We start from the raw sequence: 25,039 nt of genomic DNA on the forward strand, positions 1-25,039 counted from the left end.
AACAGTTTCATGACCGGAACTCCAAGAGAACTAGGAAAAACAGCTTCAATTCCATAAACTAACTCATAAGGAGAAACTCCTATAGATCTTTTAGTACAAATTCTGTCAGCCCATAGAGCAAATTTGAGCTTTAAATGCCATGACCTTTTATTTTCCTGCAAAATCTTCTTAATGATTCTTACTAGACTTTTGTTTGATGATTCAACTAAGCCATTACCTTGGGGGTAATAAGCTGTAGAATGGCCAAGAGTGATATTATACTGGTTACAAAAGCTTACCAGCCTCTTTGATTTGAAAGCTTGGGCATTATCAGTGATGATCTTCATTGGGCAGCCAAATCTTGACATGATGTTATTTTCCAGAAATTGAATAATGACTGCATCTGTAGCTTGCCTTGTGGGAATAGCTTCAATCCACTTTGTGAAGTAATCAGTGGCGGTTAGGATCCACCGATGCTGGCCTGAAGATGTAGGATGTATTTCGCCAATAAAATCTAGCCCCCACTGCTGGAAAGGGGCTTCAACAAAAATGGGCTTCAAAGGCAATGAGAGTAACTTCCTTTTTCCTTCAAATATTTGACATTCATGACAAGCAGCAACCTTTCTGTATACATCTCTGAACATTGAAGGCCAATAAAATCTTCTTCTGAGTATCTTATTCACTGTTGCTCTCCAGTAATGATGTCCTCCACAATCACCTTTATGAAACTCTTCGATCACCTTTTCAACTTCATCTTCCAATAGACAATTAAGAAGTATTCCACCTGAATCTTTCCAATACAAACATTTATTCAAAATACAATATCTCACTGATTTCAACTTGACAAATCTGGATTTTGACTTTGTTAGTTTAGGAGGAGATCTATGATTTTGTAGTACAAAGATAACATCTTTATACCAATCTGACATTGTAAACTTTTCTTCAACAGGGATCAACTCTTCATCTTCAATTGTATCTGAATTTTCTGCTACAAAATTAATATCTAGACAATCAAAATTTGATTGAGTCATCAACTTTGCCAACCCTTGTCCTTTTACCAATTTTGTAGGCCTGATTTCCAAATCATACTCCAGCAGAGTAGCAATCCATTTACTCCTTTTACCATCTGGATCAGCTTGAGTTAATATGTCCTTTATTACAGCATTAGGTACATATGCAATAATGTGTGAATGAATGACATACACTCTGAAATCTTTAAGAGCTTTCACTAAAGCATAAGCTTGCTTCTCCATGATGTTATATTTCAATTCAGAATTTCCAAGTGTTCTACTGAAAAATGAAATAGGTTGTTCATAACCTTGTTGTCCTTTCTACAACAATACTCCAGCAATTGTGTGTTCTGAAGCAAAAGTAAAAACCAGAAATTGCTTTGAAAAATCAAGATTTATAAGGACTGGAGCCTGAGTAAGAGCCTTTTTTATTTCTTCAAATGAATGTTTAGCCTCTGTTGTCCATTTAATATCACAATCTTTCCTAAGCATCTTTGTGATGTGTTTCACAATTTCTGCAAAGTTAGGAACAAATCTTCTCACAAAATTCACTTTGCCTAAAAAAGATTGAATTTATTTTCTATTTCTGGGCAGACCAATTTTCTGGATAGCAAAAGCCCTACTTGGATCAATCTTAATTCCTTCCTTTGATATAATATGACCCAACAACTTTCCCTTTGTCAAAGCAAAAATACTCTTAGTAGGATTTAGAGAAATACCGAATTTTCTGCATTTTTGAAAGACTCTCTCCAAGTGTTTGAGATATTCTTCTTCTTTTTTAGAAAACGTCGTAATATCATCCAAATAATGCAGTATACATACCTCTCTGAAAAGTTGTTCCTGCATTCATAAGTCCAAAAAGCATCTTTGCATACATATATGTTTCCCAGGGTGTGATAAAAGTTGTCTTCTCTTGATCATCATGATGTACCAATATCTGATTATAGCCCAAGAAACCATCTAGCATCGACATCCTTTGTGATCCTACAATGCTTTGCAAAATATGATCCATTTTGGGAAGTGGATAATTATCTTTTAATGAAGCTTTATTCAAGTTCCTGAAATCAATGCATATCCTAATTTCCCCATTCTTCTTTCTCACGGGCACCAGGTTAGCTAGCCACTTGGAAAACCTCAATGGTACTATGATCTTTGCTTCAAACAACTTTTTGATCTCCTTTTCAATTAATGGCAAAAGCAATGGATTTATCCTTCTCAGTTTTTGCTTGAAAGGTTTTTCATTTTCTTTTATTGGTATGGTATGTTGAATAATATTTGGATCATAGCTTTTCAAATCAGCATAACTCCATGCAAAAATATCTGTGTATTTCTTCAAAAAAACTAGATAGTTTTGTTTTTCCTCGAGAGAAAGAAATTTGGACAACTTGACATTCTTTGGATTTCTGGAGTATCAAAATTACAAGTCTCAACCTCCTCATCATCAGATTTCATCTTCGGATTTTGGGCCACGTCATTCTGGTCCAATAACTTCTCAAGCGGGATCAGTCCCTTTGGAATACAATTGTTTTTGAGTTGAACAACTTCGGTATTGCCTTTTGTTTCAGCAAAGATGTTTTGCTGGTCAACTTGAATAGATTCAAATTCTTCTTTCAATTCCAAGAAATTTCTGACTTGTTGATCATTATCAAACACTTGCCAGTTTATTATGTTATCAGGTATAGCAGGTCTATGCCTAATTTCAACTTCATATTTATTGTTGGAATGAAATGGAATTGTAAATAAACTTGCTGAAACAGCCAAAGAATCTGCAACATTGTTCTGTTCTCTAGGCTTGATGGTGAAATTATACTCTTCAAAATTTTCCAGTAATTCAAGAATCAAATTTCTGTATGCTCTCATTCTAACATCCTTGGTTTGATAGGTGTTGTTAACTTGTTTGATGATCAATTCAGAATCACCAAAAACAAAGATTTTCTTTGCACCTAAATTCTTCAAGACTTTTAAACCCAAAACCAATGCTTCATATTCTTCCATATTATTTGTGCAATCGAAATTGAGTTTATAAGAGCAAAACTTACTTTCATCTCCCGGGCTAATTATCCATATGCCTGCACCAGCTCCATCTCTTCCTGTAGCACCATCAAAGCTCATGTGCCACCACCCTTTCCTATCAATTTCTTCAACTTGTTGCTCCTTTTCTGCATGCTGATTTTTTGTGTTGTTGGTGATTTCATTGAAGAGTATAGATGAGCCCAATTCAGTCTCCATTGCATATACTAGAAAGTTTTGAGGTTTGTCTTTGCTGCTAACCATATATGCCATCCTAGACTCTCTGTATAATCTCCTTTGTTCACCAAAAACCGGGATAGTAGCATAGGACATATCCATCTGAATAGTTCCTTTGACTTTGGCAGCCCATGATCTTGATAGCAACATGCCAAACTTTGGTGGAATATCAGCCACAATAATATCCATCAATATAGTCTTAGCAGGAATTTGACTTAAAGCAACAACCACATCTTTGATTAGACCTATACATTTCACCCTTTTTGAATCAAATGAAAACAAGTCTTTGTATGGCCTGGTTATGTCTAAACCCAATCTTTCCATGATGACCTTAGGCATTAAATTGTGTGATGCCCCTGAATCTAACATAGCATTATGTACTATCATGTCATGGATGTTTAAACTCACATAGAAAGGTGGTACCTCTTCATTCTGCTCATCTTCTGCTCTAGGCCCTAGGAACACAGTAGGATGATCTTCATGCAAATTCAAAATATCAGATGATCCAGCTTCAGCATTAAGCATTCTAACAATTTGCTTTCTGTATTTTGTAACTCTTATTATTTCTCCAAAGGGGACAACAATCTTTATCTTTGAGATTTCATTCTCCAAGTTGAAAATTGGTTGTGTCTTCTCAACTTCCTTTGCAGGGGTTTCTTTCTTTTGTTCTGTAACCTTTGGAGCATCTTTCTTAGGCTGATTTTTATTTGCAACTACAGGAACATTTCTGTTTCTCAAATTATACTGATTTTGCATCTCTAGAATAGCATGTTGATAGCCTTCTAAGTATTTTGATTGTGGCTCAGTTTCATCACCATGCAAGTCATTATAAGACTCATCATGTTCTTCTTTTGTTAAAAACATTCCTTTCTCATCTTCATCTAGACAATGAATGGTATCTTCTCGGACTTCTGGTGGCATTTCCTCATCATCTACTAGGTTTTGATGGAAAGGAGGCCTAACTTGTTGGTCAGGCTGATTTCTCTGTTCTCTTTGCCTCTGTTGGATTTGAACCCTTCTGAAGTTTGGATTTCTAACTTGTGTCTCAGGTTGTGCAGCAGGAGGATTATTTCCAAGGGCTAATCTATCCATGAGTCTTTCCATTGTTCTCATCATGGTATCAAATTTAACATCAGAAGAGGTGGAAGGTTGTTCTTCCTCCTTTAACTTTCCTTTAGCCACTTTAGATCTTTTTGTTGTAGCCATATTAACTTCCACTTTCACAGCATCATTCTGCATGTCAGCTAAGGTAACAGATTCTCTCTCTCTTAGTAGGATGGAAAACTCATAATCAAAGGCTTCAGCATAGTGTAACTGAGCAGCTCCTGGGGGAGGCTTAATGTGAGCAGGAATGGAATTGTAGACTTTATTGAATCTTTTTGAAAAATCTTGCACTGATTCATGGTTGGCCTTCTTCAAATTATTATATTCAGTCAAGGCTTGTACATGATTAACTTTACTTCCCCATTTCCTTAAGAAGGCATCTTCTAATTCATTCCAATCATGTAAACTCCCAGGGGTTAAAGCTTTGAACCATTTTTTCACCTCACCAATGAAACTCTGTACAAACAATCTCATTTTAACATCTTCATAATCTACCTCTTCCAGGTCTATAAAGTCATTGAATTGGTCAACATGTTGTTCTGCAGTTATCCCCTCCTCACTTCCAAAAGTTTTTATTCTAGTGGAGTACCCTTGAGGTAAGTCATGAAGTACGGCTGGTAAAACAAGAGGAGCATATCTAGCAGGGGCTGCCATAGCAGAAATTCCAACAGGAGGGGTAAAAATGAAACTAGTAGGGGTAGTGATGAAAGCAGATGTACTCGAAGGGGCTTGAGTGACAGAGACTTTTGTTTTCGAAGTAAAGGTACTTCTTTCAGGTAAAGGGAAACCAATTTCTTTTCTTGAAAAAAGTTCAAAAGGATCAAATTCTTTTAGTTTTTCTAAAGACTCTTGTTCAAGTGACAATTCTGATGCAGCAATTTCCCAAAACCTATCTTTAACTTCTTTAGGAATCTCAAAAATAGAATCTAACTCTAGTTTTGGTAAATCATTCTCTGATTTAGATCTGAGCAATATAGGCTTATACTCTTCATCAAATCTAATACCTTCAATATCTTGAATATCTCCAGAGGGTAATGAGGTAGATCTTAAGAGAAATGAAGTACCTGATTTTGATGAGCTAGCATCTTTTCTGAGAATTTTTTCTGGATCATCAACTATTTCTGGTGGATTAGGGTTTGGATTGCTCCTTGTATGAATCTTCTTAGAAGCCACCTTTAAGTTGAAAGTACCAGTGGAGTCGCCAAGGTAGAAATGCAGCCTCGAACAATCTGATCTCCTACTACCTTCAAGAGCTCAACTTTTGAAATGAAACATCCAAGATGATATAACTTTCGGACTCCCGGCAGATGCACCAAAATGTTATCACTCGGCTGGGACAAGTTGGGCTGTATCAACCTTCAACCAAATGTAACTATTTCAAACCAACTTTAGACTGGAAGTTAGTCCTTCCAATCTAAGAGGGCTCTCTCAAAATATTTATAAAATGACTTGTGATAAACTCAAAATTCAGATGACTAACTCTGATCTCTTTTTGTGATTTTTGTAGGTGAAGAAAAATGTGATAACTGCCACCATTGGGCATGGAGTCAAATTAAAACAAAAAATGATCAACAACAGTGTTTAATGGAAGTTGAGGCATCTATGGCTTTAAAACTGATACAAATGAACACTCACAGTGATACACAATAAATGAAGGAAATTGGAGTTGTATGACAGATTTCCAAGTAATCAAGATACTATGTAAAACTAATAACAACAGAATAAAAACTCATAAAAGCCATAATAAGAATCTCAGGTACAAAAACAGAGTGCTGCAGATTTTCTATTACAAGAACAAAATATTACAGAAGGCCAGTTTCTCACATTCCAAATCAACCCTTCTCAGAGTCGGAAATCTACTTATTTATAGAGAAAGATCTCTTTACATATCTTGCCACCTGGGCCAGATTCAATCCATTGTTCTAGAGACCTATTCCTATCTAATTAATAAAACTTTGAGACTTCATCGGGATTTCTGTTACAACAAAATTTGAATACAAATGGAAGTCGTATGAACAGAGCCTATCTAACAGTTACAATTTTTCAGGGAAATAAAACTGTTGTAGCATTGGCGTTGTATTTGTGGAAATTCAAAGCATCCAGCCTTTCGAATTCTGCTGCGTTGTTTCTAGGCTTTTAAATGAGCAATATTGTTTATCCTGCTGATAGGCGTGTTGTTTGTTGTTTGAAACGTGTTTGAAAGTGCCATTACTGTTCCACTGTGTCTCTGCCCTATTTTCTTGTTGTCTCTTTAATGACCATGCTGCTGAAGAAACGCCGAAAAACACTCTTGCTGTCTCACGGAGCGGAAGCATTCATTGATCTGGGTCGTTGATCAATCTGGAAATCCCATTGTGGTCTGCATTTACGAAGGAAAGGAGGGCCACATGGCAGCTGGGGATTGGAGGGAATGAACATGCTATTGGGATGGGAGTGGCGTCCATGGCTGGGTTGGCGCTTTGTGGATGGAGGTCGGGAGATGACGTGAAGGTGGGGTCGGGATCGTTGGTGGGAAGTGATAGGCAGAAGGAGCTACGTGGCAGTAGGGGAGTGGCGGTGAAGCGGAAGTGGAGGGTGATGTAACCAGGATTGTGGGTTATGGCCGGAGCGGGGAAAACCGTTTTCGGAGGGGGGGTCGAAGTGGATTATGGCCGGAGCGGGGAAAACCGTTTTCGAAGGGGGGTCGAAGTGGTTTATGGTATTGAGAGGGGGAGGGGGGGTGCGAAATGACAAGGGGAGGACACGTAGCGATGTGTTGTTTGTTGTTTGAAACGTGTTTGAAAGTGCCATTACTGTTCCACTGTGTCTCTGCCCTGTTTTCTTGTTGTCTCTTTAATGACCATGCTGCTGAAAAAACGTCGAAAAACACTCTTTCTGTCTCACAAGAGCGGAAGCGTTCATCGATCTGGGTCGTTGATCAATCTGGAAATCCCATTATGGTCTGCATTTATGAAGGAAAGGAGGAGGGCCACATGGCAGCTAGGGATTGGGGGAATGAACATACTATTGGGACGGGAGTGGCATCCATGGCTGGGTTGGCGCTTTGTGGATGGAGGTCGGGAGATGACGTGAAGGTGGGGTCGGGATCGTTGGTGGGAATTGATAGGCAGAAGGAGCTACGTGGCAGTAGTGGAGTAGCGGTGAAGCGGAAGTGGAGGGTGACGTAACCGGGATTGTGGGTTATGGCGGGAGCAGGGAAAACCGTTTTCGAAGGGGGGTCGAAGTGGTTTATGGTATTGAGAGGGGGGCACGAAATGACGAGGGGAGGACACGTAGCGGCAGGGAAACCACTTTTCAGTCCACCCCCCCCCCCCCGGCCGATAAAGAGAAGCATAGCGGGGAGGGGAGGGCCAAAAAGGCCTTAGAGTCGTCGGATTAAAACAGGATTGCGATCGGGAATGGGAAATGCGAACTTTTTAAAGCTAACGGTATAACGTGTCATATCACAATCGGCGGAGGGACCAGTGGTAATGGGGGCCAATGACGGTAGGAGTTGAAAAAACAAAGGGTTTATGGCTAGAGTTAAAAAATGGATCACTACGGCTAGAGTTTTCAAAAAACAAAGGGAGAAAAAAAAAAGTTTATCATAGATAACACATTCAAATATGCATTTATCTCTACCATTGAAAGGTAACCATCCTAGATCCATCATAACTCTGGATCTATCACGCACCGAAAGGGATCAAATCTCTTTAGGTACAAACCTCCTTTACAATGAAAAGAGATTTGATCCCTCTCGGCGCTTGGTAGATCCCAAGTTAAGATGAATCTACGTTGGTTTAATTATTAGTTTGTATTAAAAATATTTTGATATGTGTACATAAATTGCTCTCCATTTTATATTTAAAAGAATTTTATAAAATTTTCTTCAAAAAATATTTTTATATATCCAAAAAAAATGTCTTTTATTGATTTAAAATGTGGAACATATTCTCATATATAGTTGTGTAGCAATTGAATTTAAAGTGGTAATTTAACCATGTTATATTTTAAAACCTTTATTATTATATTCTTTAACTAATTTTACTTACTGTTAAAATCACAGGAACCAATCGAGATCATCACACTTATATTAATGTCTAAACACACAAAATTACATAAACATTTTCTCAGTAATGACTTCTCCATGAATTATAATATCTTAAACAATATTCTGAGAGAACAACACATAATTTAATTAAAAAAAAAAATCAACATATTAACCATTGCCCAATGTTATCACTAATGTAAGCATCATTCTGAGAGAACTGATACGTTGTATATTAATTTTAGAACTTTGAGAATTAAGGTTTCGCATGAAGAATGCTTACTTGGAGAAGCTTCGCAACATCTGAAGGCGGAGACTATACACAATGGAAAACAATGGTGGGAAGAGTTTCTAGGTCGATGACATGTTGATTACTGAGAGCTTCCCGCAGATAATCTTCTGACAATGTGTTAATTTTCCAGTGTTCTATGTTGTAACAATCACTTAATCAATTTCTTCTTTCAATAGCAATCACTTTATCCAATAATTTTCAATCTTCCAACAACAATAAGCAATTGTACATAGAACAGTAAACCAAATGCACAATAGAAGACAGCTAAGAACAATAGAGATAGAGATTTGATCAAAGACCAGGGAAAAACCCCACAAGGAGGGAAACCCTTTCCAAATTCTTCTTCTATTAGATTGTCATCAGATGTTCAACATAGAGATACATAGTCCAAGTACATCAACACTGAGTCAGAGGGTCAAAGCCTTGACCAACCAAGTCAACCATCCAATATCCAAATCCAATATGAGCAATATAGTCAAAATCTGGTCAAAAGACAAATCTGCAATTTTTGGTCCCAAGTCAATGGTCAATTTTGGTGCAAAAGATTTTGCGGCCTCTTTTGCTCAGTCAAACCTAGTCAAAACAACCCTTGAATTTTGCCCACAAATTTGATCACAGTGAAAGTTTGATCTACGGAAACCCTAACACAGAAACTACAGTCAACACTGGTTAAAGTGCACAGAAAATCTTGGTCAAAGTGCCAATCAACTCAGCGTCCCAAAACAAATCCAAGAACTAGTCAAATGAAGTCAAAACTCCTCAAGTCAACACAAGTCAAAGCATCCCAAAACAGAAGACAACATTGGTGAACAGAAAACACTCTCTCTACTTCGCACGTGTGAGCTTGGACTCTACAATTTTAGACTTGTACGAACCAATCAAGAGAAGAAATGAATGCAATGTGATGCCTCCAAGTGATGTAACCTTAGGTGTATTTATATGTGGTTGAAGAGGTCAAATTTCCTCTTCCATAACGACTTCTACTTTCTGATGTGACATGGTCCAGCATTAAAATAATAATTTTTCCTTGAGCAAATTAAATTTTTCCAAGGGCTAGAAGGATCTCTAGAGGGTAAGAAGGGCTTCCCCAAGGAGGGAATTTCTCCCTGCGCTATGAAATTTCAACAGGATGACAGTGGTAAATTTCAGCTTATAATGTTCATAGGGTGACGATGGTAAATTAAAATTACAAATTGGTAATTCTAAACCCTCAACGCCATAGGTCTCCTTCGATTCCCTGATTTTTTGTCCCTAGAATTATTAGTAAACAGAGTTTTAAAAATAAACATAAGTTAAAATAAATTAGTTTGTTTTTTAAATGTTAAAATATAGAAAATTCATTACAAATAATTCTAATTAATAAAAATGTGTAAAAATAAAATTATTTTATAATAAAATTTAAAATTATTAAACAAATTCTTTAAAAAAAATGTTTGCTACACTTATGGCACCATTTCATAAAATATTTGAAACCTCAATTTTGGGCATAGGCTAAATAGAACAGTTTCGGAGATTTCATCATACACAGGCATATCTATATATATATCTATATATATTTTACTTATTGTTAAAATTGCAAGTGTTAAAAATAGCAACAAGAAATTCCAATTTAATTTGTCCTCGAATTAAATTGTGAATTAAAATCGAATTCTATTCTCATAGCAACTTGTAAATAGCTAATTAAGTTTAATTGACTTAGGAATTTCGAGTTGGAAGTCTATCTGGAGTCATGTAAGTGTGATCCCTAAAGTTTAGGGGTTCAAGTTGAGTTCTTTGGAGATGTAATTAGATAACTCAGTTCAACTGAGTTATAGTCAGTTTCAACTGAGTTATAGTCAGTTAAACTAGTTCTAACTGTTAGAGGAACTAGCAGAGGTTTAGTAGTGAATCAGTGCACCAGTGCATCCTTAGTGCCACACCAATTAATTGAAGATTCATTCACAAATAATTCATGCATGTCAATTCAGAGGAAGACCCAATTGAGACTAGAGTGCAGGGACAGTGTACTATCAATTGTATGATTTTCCGAGTTGTACAGATCATGCATGCAATCAGTTATGGACCTAAGTTTGGATTGCGCAGTTTTGGAAGAAGGATTTCCCAATTAAATATGGGTTGATCCTCTTAGGAATTGCGCAAGGAAATAGGGGCTTGGCAGGCAACAGAATTGGCTAAGTGTTGGCTAGAGCGAGCTTGTGAGGCAGAGAGTTGATTATACTTGTGCAAGGATTGTTCTAGTGAGAACAAGCATTGTATTTTCTTCTTGGATTTTTTATTAATGCAATATAGATAGTCGGGGTTTTGAGCAGTTGCTTTCCCCAAAGAAATATTGTGTTATGTGCGATTGATATTCTTCCTCTTGCTAATTATTGTTTTCATCGATCATTATTGGTTTCCGTTGTTGAAAGTAGAGTAGATTCTTGTCTTGTGTTTTAGAAAATTACATGAGTTGTTGAATCTATAGAAAAATCTACAGCAAGAGCCAGTCAAGATCACAATTAAATTAATGTCTAAACACACAAAATTAAATAAACCTTTTCTTAGTAATGACTTCTCTTTGAATTATAATATCTTAAACAATATTCTAATAGAACAACTCAATTTAGTTAAAAAAAAGAAGCCATCATATTACCACTATCCAACGTTATCACTAATGTAAGTATCATTCTAAGAGAATTGATATGCAACATATTTCCGAACTCTGAGAATTAGGGTTTTGCGTGAAGAATGCTTACTTGGAGAAGCTCCACAACATCTGAAGGTGGAGATCGTTCACAATGGAACACAACGGTGGGAAGAGTTTTTGGGTCGATGAGATGTTCATTAGTGAGAGCTTCCTGCAGATAATCTACTAAGGATGACAGTGGTAAATTCCGGCAGATAATCTTTTTAAGATGACAATGGTAAACTAAAATTACAAATTGGTAATTCAACCCTCAATGCCATAGGCCTCCTTGGTTCCCCTGGTTTTTTGTCCCTGGATTGGTAAATTACTAAATAGCGCTCAAAATCCAACCAAATCTTTTTCTTTGGGAAAAAAGGAAAATTCATTCGAATTTTATGCCTTTAAATAGGCTACATTAGAGAAGAATACCATGAGGAAAACCTTGCATTGTCAAAACATAGAGCCCAAAAAGGTAAATTCACTATTTTACTTCAATTTTATTTTAATTATTCATTTTAGTTTTTTAATTTTATTTTATTTCTAAATTTTATTTTTTTTAAGTAATTTGACCGAATCAAAATGTTTGCATAACAGGACAGGACAAGACAAGATAGGACAGGACATTACAACATCTCTTCCATACTGGGCTGGACAGCGCCGCTTGGCACAAGAATAGCAGCATTATGCATGATGATCTAAATTTTACAAAAACTCACTCATGATGCCAAACCTCAATATTGAATTCTAAAGTTTTACTTCCTTTAAAATTTGAAATTTAAACTCAACAGAGTTCAGAAAAGGAAAACAATTGAAAGTAGAAAAGAAGAAAATATTCATGAAATGGCTCACCCAGTACAGAATATTGTAATAAATCAAAGAGCAGCTTAACTGCTATATTAGAGGGATTAGTGCAAAAAATTGAGAGAGATCCACATTATCTAAAATAGAAAACACTTTTACCAGATAGAATATGATGTCTATGATGGCAGAAACCGAATTTCAAGGTGAATTGGCAGAGAAACTACTTTTAAATTTTTAAAGCCCTTAAAACAGTTTTATCTCTCAAATTAAGAAACCAATAATAAATAGCAGACACTTTAAGGTTTTATATAAATTAATTAGAATCTAATAAGCAGCATGCACAAGCTTAACTTTTCCAAACATTCCATACAGAAATAACATTCTTTAGACTTCGAGCATGTACTCTATCTAGACCATTGTTGATCAGCATCAAAAAGCATTCTACATGGTATGTACTAACTTATCTATTCCGCAGTTACCAATACCAATGTATTAAAAGGGGGGATAGGTACCTCCTCCAGATTCACAAAGAAGTATGTCCACTGTGAACAGGTTTGTCAACTCTTCAAGAGGACCTAAATTAATACTAATATCTTCTCTAATGGCAGCATGTGGACAACCACCAGTCTCGACAGCACGAATCCTTTCTGTAGGAAGAGCACCATGCTTCACCAGGAATTCACCATCTTCTTTGGTAAAAATATCATTTGTAACCTGAACAAATTTCAACTGTCTGATTACTGTTTATTTTAGATAGAATAGTATACCTAATACCTGCTGCTTTGTAAATTTGTAGACTTGCCAATAGATACAAGATATTGAAAGTAATGTAAGACATTATATTTTTCTAAAGATTAGCTATGTTCCAGATTTCTTTCCCATAGAGTTATGCCGCATTAATTCCTTCACAGTCACACCCTATTTATCACTAGTAAAGCGTTCATTATCTGACCAAAGGTTGTATTTATATATCAAGCTTCCACTAGAGTTAAGTGTGCACAAGACAAGCAACTGCTACAAAACTCAGAAAGCCAAACATTACACTAAAATCTGCCAATTGTAATTCTCCAACTATAATTGTCCTAAAACTCTATAGGCATGACCAGTCTCATGAGAAGGAAATTAAGGTCAAATAAGGCTTAAAGGTAAGTGCTTGGAATTGTACATGACCGCAAGTTCAGCCCGGTCTTTAAGTCAGCTAGAAATAACATAACCAGATGAAATTATAAATAAATTATATTCTTAGAACACTGGAATGTAATCATATTGGACATAAAGATCTAGAGATATTCTTCAAAACTTTGCGCATACTGAATGGAATCAAAAACAAGTCATCGCAGCTGATCATTTGTTTTTAACTTTAAGACGTTTCTGTGAAATACATGTTATCACACAAACCTCCGCAAGCAAATCTGCCTAATAATTTAAACAGCCAACACTGTCACTGTTGCAAGCCTCTCCATTTGAAATGGTAATATCCCAGACAGGGATCTCATACATGCATATGCATGGAAATGGACCTCACCAAAGGGTTTCCAGCTGAATTTAATTTGACTAGTAGAAATTACTCTTGGACTGTGAAGTTGGATTATAAAACAATTTCCTTGTGATGTAGGGCTTGTTTTGAAACAGGGCATTTTGCAACTCAATGCCCCAATGGGATTATGAAGGACAAGAAGCACCAATGTAAAGCAACTTGATGCGTTGGCTCTAAGGATGTGTTACCCACCAAAATGGGTAACCCTATAAGAGAAAAATTTCTCCTATTCTTCACATCCAGCCAGCTAGCCATGCAGCCCCTGACAGCCACCACTAGTTGACAACATGCAGTTATATCTCTGCCACCTGCATCAGTCATATACTTTCTCACCCACCCAGCAAGAGCACACGCACAAAGGTGGGCTTCCGATCGAAAGGTACTTTATTGAATATTCATCTTGCAATTGGGTGCTTATGCATGTTTGTATTTGGGCTTTTGAGCAGGAAAAAGAAGGGGTTTTGACAGTGATATTGTTCCCTCGCCTTAAATCAGGGGTAAATCTTCAATCCTAGTCCAGTGGGACGTCCCCTAATGGTCCAATGGGTACATGAGGGGCCCTACTTGGGAAGCCCTAATTGAGATAGCGTAGTTCCATCTATTCCTATTCCATACTTCTCTAGGATTTGGCATCCATACATCCACATACCTTAGTAGGGCCCAAAACTTTACCTTGCGAGGTTGATGCAGCTAAAAGAAAAGGAAAGAGTATATCATAGCCACAAAAACAAAATCAAAAGAAAGAATACCAAAATGCAAAAGATTGTTGGGACATACACATTAGCACGTGGGAAAAAGCCTAGCATGAGCTCTACCTCACTCATTATAGCCATCACTCGGTTCCTGAGCACATGTTGCTCTGTACATCATAAAAGGAACCCTTGCATGTCCCAACCCCGATGGACAATGAGCTGCCTCATCATTGAGGCGTAATAGAACTGCTATACAACATTCAAATCAGGCTCTAGCCTTTTGAGCCACAAGCAGTACTACAAGGAAAAAAATCAAGCAAGAGTAAAAGGCGCACGAGAGGGGTGGAAATCAAGGGCCAAGTTGCTAACTCATGCATCCACGATTGCTCCCTCCTCACATCCATAAACTTAGGATGTGGATCCCCATCATGCTAGTCCCTTTCACCATGGCACTTGGCCATGAAGTCTTCTCTCCTCGTACCATCATTAATCACTAACGTCTATTAATTGAAGGGTTGACTAAGGAAATGTTACTTCCCCTTGGGGACTTGAAACACCTAATAGGGTTGTCCTTTTGCCACTCCTACCTAGGGAGGAAACACCATTACGAGTTCAAGGCCCCAATTTTGGAAGGGAAACCCTATTTGAAGTATTAAATATCCCTTTACATTCAAGCTTGCTTCACATAGATTCAAAAATGATTATTGTCCCTAATGACTAGTTGTTTTCACTAAACAATCTGTTGTGATTGTCAGGTGGTTCAGAAATCCATGACCTCGGGACCTTACCCATAGGTACCCAAGCCGTAGAGAAGTATATTGGCACCCGCAGGTGAAGTGTTGAGAGACTTGGGTCTCCAAGCAATAACAACACATCATACCTACCCCTAGGCACCTCCTGCACCCAAGTCATTCTACAACTTTGCACTACAATTGACAATTCTTCAAGATGATACACCTAGACCAACATGGCCCTAGGTTGGCCTTAGCACCTTCTGAAGAGTGGCAACTGATTCAGGGCCTTGATGAGAATGGTCTCCCCTTCAAACACTTCGGAGGACTAGTAGCACCTGGAAATCCCCCAACGTTGAAGTAGAGATGGATATTATGAGCAATTGCAGACCCAGGAGACCACTTTATTGTACCCCAAGTGGATTTTGGGGCCCACATAGGGATATTGATGGAAATTTGAGTGCTAGCCCTCAAATGACGATTTTTAGAGGCTTCTACACCACACTTGGCACTCAAAAGCCTCAACGCATGCCACTTGAAGCTCATTTCATGGATGACATCACCCTTATGAGGCTTCATGGCTCACACATGTGGGCTTTCATTTGATTTTATGTCTAAGCTAGTTGGGTTGGCTTGTAGCCCAAGGTTGTATTGTGATTTTACTTGTCTTTTGGGAGCTTTTAGACTAATTAGAGATTTTTCCTCATATAAATAGACGAGAAGACTTGTTCATATAAAATCATCATCTCTTGGACAATTCAAACTCTCTTAGGAGAATTTCGGCCTCTTTTATTCTTTGGCAAGATGTGACCTATGGATTATACTTGGTTATTGGAGCTCGTTCTTGACTTTGGAGAAGTTGTCTTGGATTGATAATGGAATGTTCATGTATTTTCATCTTGTAAGCGTGCCTATTTTTTAATAATCATTATGCTTATGTCTAATCTATGGAATGGATTGATGATCTAGGGTTTTTCTTGTGCCCTAATTTATTGAAAATCTATATTATAGAATCTAGATGTCATAATTGTGTGCATTACTCATATATGAAATGTGAATGACATTCCCCTTGGTGATTCTTGACCATAGCTCTCCCAAGTGACTATAATCCTTCACAGAGGCAATAGATAGGGCTTATGCTAGGGCATCAAACATCCTTACTCATTTGCAAGAATTGGCTAATCTATCACCTCCATAGACCCCATCAACCCTAAGACTAGGCATTAGCCATCCATTGTTGGTTATCAAGACATCTTTTATCCATAATTTTGAATTCTCTCTCTCTATAATTCAGCCCTCCTAAGGCCAAGCAGCCTAGCAAGGGCTTAGTGCAAATTGGCTAGGAAGAGCAAGTTTTGGTCTTGGAAGGTCTCAACATCTAAGGTTGAGTATGTTAAGATTTGTAGCTTGGGAGGTACTTCAAACCTTAGGTTAGAGGGTTGTGGAGGAATTGGCTCAAAAGTTCACTTGAGGGGTAAGAACCCAAGCTTGGGGTTTTGTACCCAAAGGTGTGGGGCCAAAACCAAGAGGAAATTTGATGACTTGGCACATGGAGATGAAAGAGCACCCTTAAAAGAGCAAGGGGCAACTTCAAGCACCATGGGATCCCTTGTCAAAGTGAAGATATTAATTTTTGAATGATTTGTGTGGGTGAATTTGTCTCAAGATCAAGTTGGCCTTAGTATGAGGTGCTCTTCTTGATAGGTTGGACGTCACCCTAGAGAAAGGTATAAATAGAGATGGGGAGAGACCTCATTCTCACCATCCAAAGAGCATCACATCAAGGAAATGCATCTTTGATCTAGCCGCGGGAGAAAAGGAGCTCAAGAGGAGAGGAACCTTGGTTGGTATCTTTCCATGACTGTTTTGGGAGTCGAGTTTACTAGGCAACATGTTGAGGCTAGGAGAGGCATTTCTGGGTTGATCTTGTGTGACAAGGAGGTGCTTCTTCTTTTGTTTTGAGGTCGCAGAGATTTGTGGTATTGCAAGTGGTGTGTCTCCCTTTTGGAGAGGGCCGAGAGGCTTAAAGAGTGTCCTCACACGAGGTTGCATTCACAGAAGTGGCAGTGCAAGTGATTGAAGGAGAACACGAGGTGGTTTTCTATGATAACAGGTCTAAACTAACATTTTGTGCCCTAGATATAGAACCACAGGTCTGTAGGTGTCTTTTGGAGGATCCAAGAGGTTGAACAGAAGTGTTCGAAGTGATAGAAGGGACAGCAAGTTAGGAAGACAGTTGGGTAAAGAGGGTCGCAGTTAATTGGAGCAGAATTAAGGTTGTTGTTGTGCCCTAACCAGAACTCAAAAGTTGCACAAGTGCCAAGGTAAGTGGAGCAAAAAAATTAGGTATCATTGTCTCCAGTTGTTGATGTGATGTTAGTGGATGAGGTGTCCTAGTAAAGGACAGAAATTGAAGGTCATCCTAAGGCTCTAAGGAGGGAAACAAGTGGAGGATCTTAGTAGCCCTAGATCAATTGATAAGGACTTTGGCAGTTGTAAGAAGGGTGAAGATTGAAGGCTCAGTGATTGATCTTTGAAGGACAAAAGGAGGTTAAAGGGAGTTGTTTAACTAGCCCAAGTTCATTGTTGGAGGACTTTTGACAGTGATAGGTGGCAGCCCTCCATACCCCAAGTGTGTCTTCATCAGGCAACACAGGAAGGCACTAGTGGGAAAATGTCCCTAAGAGTTGTGTCCTTAAAGGACTAAGGAGCAGCTAGTGGGTAAGAAATCCCAAAGGAGTTGAGGAGCAACAGTGGGCAGATGAGAGTTGTTCACAAATGGAGTTGTGAACAACTCGAAAGAAGACCCTTTGTGTTGATGCATTGATGGACAAATGGTCAGGTAGAGGGAAATTTAGAGTCATGTTCAATGACCTAAAGGAGTTAGTTCATTGATAGAAGCAGGTTGGTGATGTTCCAGATCAGGAGCCAAAGGACAGAGCTGGTGTGTTCAGGATACGACCAAGAGAAGTTGAGAGAGTGCGCTACATCAACCAGATAGTTAGTGTATCTTGTTTGGGCAGTTTGGTTGTCATAGTTCTTGACACCAAATCCTAGTTGTAGTCTTGTATCAGTGAATGTATTAGGGCCATTATCCCTAGTACAGGAGCCCTAGACCATTGTATTACAATTTGTTAATATAACAAAGTTAGGCAATTAAAATTTGTAAAAAAAATCTATATTGTGCACGTGTTGATTTACTACTACTTATATTCCACTATGCAAAGTGGTTTGTTGTGATACTTGCACTGGTAGCATCAGAGATTCTAAGATTCCAACCTAGACTCCAATATCACGAAAAAACAACAGAGTGGTTTCCTTAAAATCATTCCCCTTTGGTGGCTATTCCTTCCATTTTTATCAGTAATATCTCCTGCCCTAGTTGTTTGCCCTAGGATAAAACCCTAGTTTGGTAATAACTTCAACTTAAGGGCTAGTTGATGTTGATTTCTGGTAGCATCGGATGTGCTCTTAACATCAAAATTTGCAGGGAGTCTAGGACACATGTATTCCACAATACCCAAAAATTGTTTTGGGAAATTCTAGCCGGAGACAGTTTTATTAAAATAATTAATTATTTTTAATGGGTGCCTAATCTAAACTTAGGAAATTAAAATAATTAAAGGGTACTAATCTAACTGAGGGTGAAACTTCTAGAAGAAGACGTAAATCGAGTCCAAATTATATGAGCCATCGATTAGAATCTAATTTGGGTCGTTGATTACGCAACTGGAGGATTATAACAAGGACTTCGATGGGCATGTGGAAAACACATCAGAAAGGAGATCAACAGATCGAATTTCTCAAAGAGGGCAGCATAGCAGTTGCTAGAGAGAAGATCAAAGTGATTTCTTACAGTGAGGGGCAAGGATAGTTCCTGTTGGAGAGTTCCCTGATCCGGGAATACATTGCAGAGGAGATCCAGAAGAGGCAACGCAAAGGCCACGTTGGGCAGTGTAGGGCCACGCAAAGGCAGCACGGAGCTTCAGAGAGAGTCTGAAATTCAGCTAAGAATCGAGTTCCAAAGCTAGAAGTCGGGGCGTGAGACCAGAGAGCCAGAGGAACGAAGCTCCAGACAACAGGAGATCCGGGAAGAGGTGACGCAAATCCTTAGAGAGGTTGACACAAAACTGCGTAGGCTGACGCAATAGCTGTAAAGAGCCAACGTGAAGCCAGCCATCCAGGACCTGGATCAATGTCGGATCGCCAGTGATAGTGTGAGGTATTTTTCACTAATCTTCTGCTAGTCAGATTCTCTGTATTGGATAGCCAGTAAGGCATCCAAAGATTGTATTCAGAAAACTACTACTTAATATTAGAAACCCTCAGCTGCTGCACCAGTTTTCCCGCATTGGATTTTTCCAAGGACATTTGTCCAAAAATAACGGTGTCATGTGTTGTGTATTTCTTTCTTGCTCAGTTTCTTGTTTCTGCATTTAATTTAATTGGTGAAGGTTGCAGTGTATTAGTTTTGGTATTTTTTGTAGTATGCAGTAAATAATTTGTTCAGTAAATTAACAAATAGAAGATACTTAATCAGTTGTTGTAGTAGAAATTTGGGTTTTCCAAATTTTCACAAGGTATCAGAGTGCAGGTGAAGCAAGAGAGTAGAGCCAGAAGAGCCCAGGGCTGAAAAGAAGGAGGGAAGTCGAAGTGTTGCGTAGGCAGCAAATCGAATCCCTAGAGGGATTGCGCAATCCAGGCCAGAAGGGCAAAATTTTCGTGGGAAAATCTCTCTAAGTGAGTCGACAAAGAGAGATTTCCAAATCGAAGTTTGCCAGTGTTAGAGGGAGAAGCGCAGAAGCATCAATGCAAAGCAGTTTTCTGGTGAGACACAGTTTTCTGCAGCAATTACTGGGGCAGGAAAGCGTCGGAAGGAAGGAGACACTGTTGAGGGAATTTCTTCCTCAGAGAATTCCTAGCCAGGGATTTCGATTTCTCTATTGCTGAGCAACAGCAGAGAAGAACAGATCTACTAACTCAGCAGGGAGTGCGTAGGCTAGCCTATTGCTGTGCAGAGGAGAGAGGAGGCAGTTTGACATTTCGTTGGCAGAGATGACAGCTAGTGGGTTAAGAGATCAGGATCGTTTGGATGGTGCATCCAACTATGTGATCTGGAAGGCAAGGATCTCATGTCTTCTAGATGAGCACGATCTCAAAACCTATGTCGACATTGTGGTAGTTGTACCCGCAGATCCAAATCCGCTCAGGAAGTACAAGGGATAGATGGCAAAGGCCAAGCGATTGATCCTCGACGGAGGGAGAGATCACGTAGTGTGTCACATTGTTGTTAAAGATACTGCCCGACAGATGTGGGAAGCATTGGCTACGCTACACAAAGGATCTCCCGAGAAGCGAAAGATATACTTGGAGCAGAAGGTGAGATCCACGCAGATGCAGAAGGGGGAACACATTGATTCATTCCTAACAAAGCTTCAGGAAATCCGAGACTCATTGGCAGCTGTGGGGTCAACACCTCAACCTACCGAGATGGTGAGGCTAGCCCTGAATTCTATTTCAGAAGAATGGAAAGTATTTGTCTAGAGCATCCTGGGCAGAGTGTAAAAATTCCTAAACCGGAATCCCTACCTGCAGCAACTAATGATATTTCTCCTACTTGTTAGATTTACATGAACAAGTAATTTGCAGTTTCCTACGGCAAATATTGAAATACATACACTGCAGCCTTCACTTAATTAATTTATATGCGGAAACAGGAAACTGAGCAAGAAAGAAAATACAACACAAATGACACCATTATTTTTGGACAAATGTTCCTGGAAAAAACCAATGCGGGAAAACCAGTACAGCAGATCTAAGGGTTTATTATTATTAAGTAGTAGCAAATTCCGAATACATCTCTAAATACCTCAAGGGTTATTCAGTTACAGAGAAAGAAATATTGGCAGAAAAAATTGTGAGATTACTTCACACAATCACTGAGAAAAATCTCGGTTGATCAGGATATTGGATGAGGTGCCTCTGGCAGGCACTGTGTTGCCTCTACGCAGTCCTCACACAATCCCTGCGTCAATCCCTCTAGGAACTGCGTCAACCAACCAGCTAATCGATTTGTTGCATGGAGTCACTACTCTCAGCCTCCCGGTCTCACACCCCGGCCCCCGCCTTCTGAAACTGACTCTGCTACAAAATTTTGGACTCTCCACGCTACCTCTATGTGGCGTTGCGTCAGCCTCTGCGTGAGAGATACTGGATCACTCTCTGCCTCTCTCTGTTGATCATTCTCTGAATGAGAAAATCTCTCTCTCTCTTCGGATGCTATCCTTGCCCCTCAACTGCAAGAAATCTACTCGATCATAATTTCCTCCTGAGAACTTCTCACTTCAGAAATTTGATCTCTTGATCTCTCGGTGTGTTTTCCAAATGACCCTCAAGGTTCCTTAAATAATCTTCTCGTTGACATTCAACTGCCTAGATTAAAAGTTAATCAATGGCAAAGATCATTTTAGCTTGATCCTCGTCTTCTTCTAGAAGTTATACCCTCAATTAGATTAATACCCATTAATATTTTTAATTTCTTAAGTTTAGACTTAAGGACCCATTAAAAAATATTAATTATTTTAATAAAATTGTTTCTAGGTGGAATTTCCCAAAACGTTTTTTGGGCATTGGAGAATGCATGTGTCTAAGCCTCCCTACATATTTTGAGGCCTAAAGCACATCCGATGCTACCCCAAATCAACACTCCCTCTTAGCGAGGAATGTACTCTAGCAATATAAGCTATTGCATACTGCTCTAACTCTAAAGCATCGTCCTCTGCGTTGTTGATGTCTGACATGCTATCCACCAACTACTGCATTGCTGCTGCAACTGTACGGCTGCTGACACTGCCAATGTCAACATTGCATCCGTACTACAGCTCCCTCTCAAGTGTTGCATCTCTGCTGCTGCTAGCACTGCCACTGCCAACTGCCACTGCACTACAAATTGTTGCTACTACTCCATCAGCAACGGAAAAACATCCAAAATTATTGAACTAACTGTGTTCAGTATGATACCACATGAATGTTGGAGCCTGACTGTTGCTAGTCTCTGCACTGACCCTCTGAATCTACTGTGCTGTTGCTGACCTCTGTTTTGTGCCATCTACACTGCTGCCAACTTTGCTCTGCATTGTTCAGTCTCTGACGCTCCTAGCTACTACAACTGTCTCCCCGACACTCCTCGGCACCATCCGACACTAGTCCATTTTGCTACTTCTGATCTGGGCTCTCGTAGCAAGGTATTGATCCTATAGGTGGGCTCCTCAAGGATCCTACCCATATGTAGCTCTTTCGAACTACAGCTCTAAATCAGCCCACCTCCCTCCTAGAGGTATCTCGGCTGTCATGGCGAACTCCTCTTCGATCTTTGCGGGTGCAGCCTTCAGATCGTGGTTCTCATCCTTGTCCTTCTTCTTGAGAGGACACTAAGTACCGTAGTGACCCATCTCACCACACCTGAAACACTTGATCTTCGAGATGTCCTTCTTACGTCTTCGTTGCTCTTGTTTTCCCTTCGATGCAAGGGTTGCATTATCCTCCTCCTCCTTGGGATTCAACCCACTGCAGCTGCTTCCGTCAAGTTTAACCTTGACTACGTCTCTCCTCAGATCCTCTTGTTTTAGAGCTGCCCACATCTCATCCCAATTCGGAAAGGCTGCTCTGCCCAGGATACTCTGGACAAAGACTTGCCACTCATCTGAGATAGAATTGAGGGCCAGTCTAACCAACAATGAATCTTGAGGTGTATGCCCTACAGTAGACAATTCATCACGGGTCTCCTTAAGCTTCGTGAGGAATGAATTCGCATGCTCCCCCTTCTGCAACTGAGCAGATCTCAGCTTTTGCTCCAAGTACATCTTTCGTTGCTCGGAAGATCCTTGATATAACGTAGACAGTGTCCCACATCTCCTTAGCAGTCCCTCTGCTAGCGATGTGACAGACCACATGATCCTTCACTCCATCGAGGATCATTCTTTTAGCCTTTGCCATTTCAGCTTGGTACTTCTTCAACAGATCTGCATCTGCACGCACAGCCACCACGCTGTCGACATATGTCTTGAGGTCATGCTCATCTAGAAGGAATGACATTCTAGCCTTCCAGATGACATAGTTGGATGTTGCGTCCAACCTGTCCTGATCCCTCAAGCCACCGGTTGCCATTTCTGCCACAACTAGAAAGACGAATGACCTCCTCTCTCCTTTGTGTTGCTGCTGGGCTAGCCTACGTACTCCCTGTTGGAGCTAGTAAAATTTGTTGCCCCTTGTTGCTGCTCAGCTCTAGAGAATTTGAATTCCTTTGCTAGGAATTCTCTAAGGAAGAAATTCCCTCAACCATGCTCCTCCTCTCTCTTCTGACGATTTTCTACCTAGCAAACTGCCTGCAAAAAAATCTGCATCCCACTAGCTCTCCTCACGCTAGGGCTTTTGCGTTGCTCCTTTTGCCCTGGCAAAAACTCGATCTGGAAGTCCTCCTCTCCGTCAACTCACTCGGAGAGAGACTACCTCAAAATTTCAGCCCTCCAGCTAGAACTGTGCAAACCCTCTAGGGTTTTGAACTGCTACCTCCTACAGCTTTTTCGAACTCCCTCTTCTGCTTAGCGCTGGGTCTTCTGGCACTTCTCTTCTTGTTCCACCTGTAGCTCTGATACCATGTGAAAATTCCAAAACCGGAATCCCTATTGTAGCAACTGATGATATTTCTCCTACTGGTTAGATTTACATGAACAAGTTATTTGCAGTTTCCTACGATATTGAAATACATACATTGCAGTCTTCACTTAATTAATTTATATGCAGAAACATAAAAGTGAGCAAGAAAGAAAACACAACAAAACTGACACCGTTATTTTTGGACAAATGTCCCCAAAAAAACCCAATGCAGGAAAACCGATGCAGCAGATCTGAGGGTTTATTATTATTAAGCAGTAGCAACTTCTGAATACATCTTTGAATACCTCAAGGGTTATTCAGTTACAGAGACAGAAATATTGGCAGAAAGATTTGTGAGAATACCCCACACAATCACTGAGAAAAATCTCGGCTAGTCCGGACACTGGATGAGGTGCCTCTGTGCAATCCTCACGCAATCCCTTCGCCAATCCCTCTACGCACTGTGTCACATAGCCAGTTGATCGATTTGCTGCGCGGAGTCACTGCTCTCAGCCTCCTGGTCTCACACCCTAGCTCCAGGCTTCTGAAACTGACTCTACTGCAAAAAATTTCGGACTCTCTCTCACCCTCTGCATGGCCTTGCGTCAGCCACTGCGTGAGCGCTGCTGGATCACTCTCTGCCTCTCTCTGTTGATCATTCTCCGGCTAAGAAAATCTCTCTCCGGATGCTATCCCTGCCCCTCAACTACAAGAAATCTACTCGGTCAAAATTTGCTCCTGAGACATTTCACTTCAGAAATTCAATCTCTTGATCTCTCATTGTGTTTTCCAAATGACCCTCAAGCTTCCTTAAGTAATCTTCTCGTTGACATAGAACGGCCTAGATTAATAGCTAATCAATGGCTAAGATCATTTTAGCTTGATCCTCGTCTTCTTCTAGAGGTTACACCCTCAATTAGATTAATACCCATTAATATTTTTAATTTCCTAAGTTTAGACTTAGGGACCCATCAAAAAATATTAATTATTTTAATAAAATTGTTTTTGGGTAGAATTTCCAAAAACACTTCTGGGTATTGGAGAATGCATGTGTCTAAGCCTCCCGGCAAATTTTGAGGCCTAAAGCACATCCGATGCTACCCCAAATCAACAAAGAGAGATTGCCAAATTAGGAAGGGATGTGGGCCGCTCTTCAGCAGGAATAGATGAGGAGAGACTTAGTCAAGTGCAAACTTGATAGCAGTAGCAGTAGTGGGTCGAAGCCCAAGGAGGAGGAAGAGAATGCAACCCTTGCATCTAAGGGGCAGCAGGAATAGCAGAAGAAGAAGAAAGATTGTT

At 39.5% G+C, this 25,039-nt stretch overlaps 1 protein-coding gene across 1 annotated transcript in view; it reads right to left on the reverse strand.

The window, feature by feature from the left end:
• The window catches only part of UREG (urease accessory protein G), a 173,469-nt gene that overhangs the window by 128,616 nt on the left and 19,814 nt on the right, over positions 1-25,039 (reverse strand). The window contains exon 2 of the mRNA XM_089423976.1: positions 12,638-12,839. Coding sequence (XP_089280102.1) covers positions 12,638-12,839 — 202 coding nt within the window. The remainder of the gene's footprint in view (positions 1-12,637; positions 12,840-25,039) is intronic.

This window comes from Pinus tabuliformis, chromosome 4_2, assembly GCF_031772625.1.
Source record: "Pinus tabuliformis cultivar Carrire ecotype Pingquan chromosome 4_2, CPIR1, whole genome shotgun sequence".
Classification (NCBI taxonomy): Eukaryota; Viridiplantae; Streptophyta; class Pinopsida; order Pinales; family Pinaceae; genus Pinus; species Pinus tabuliformis.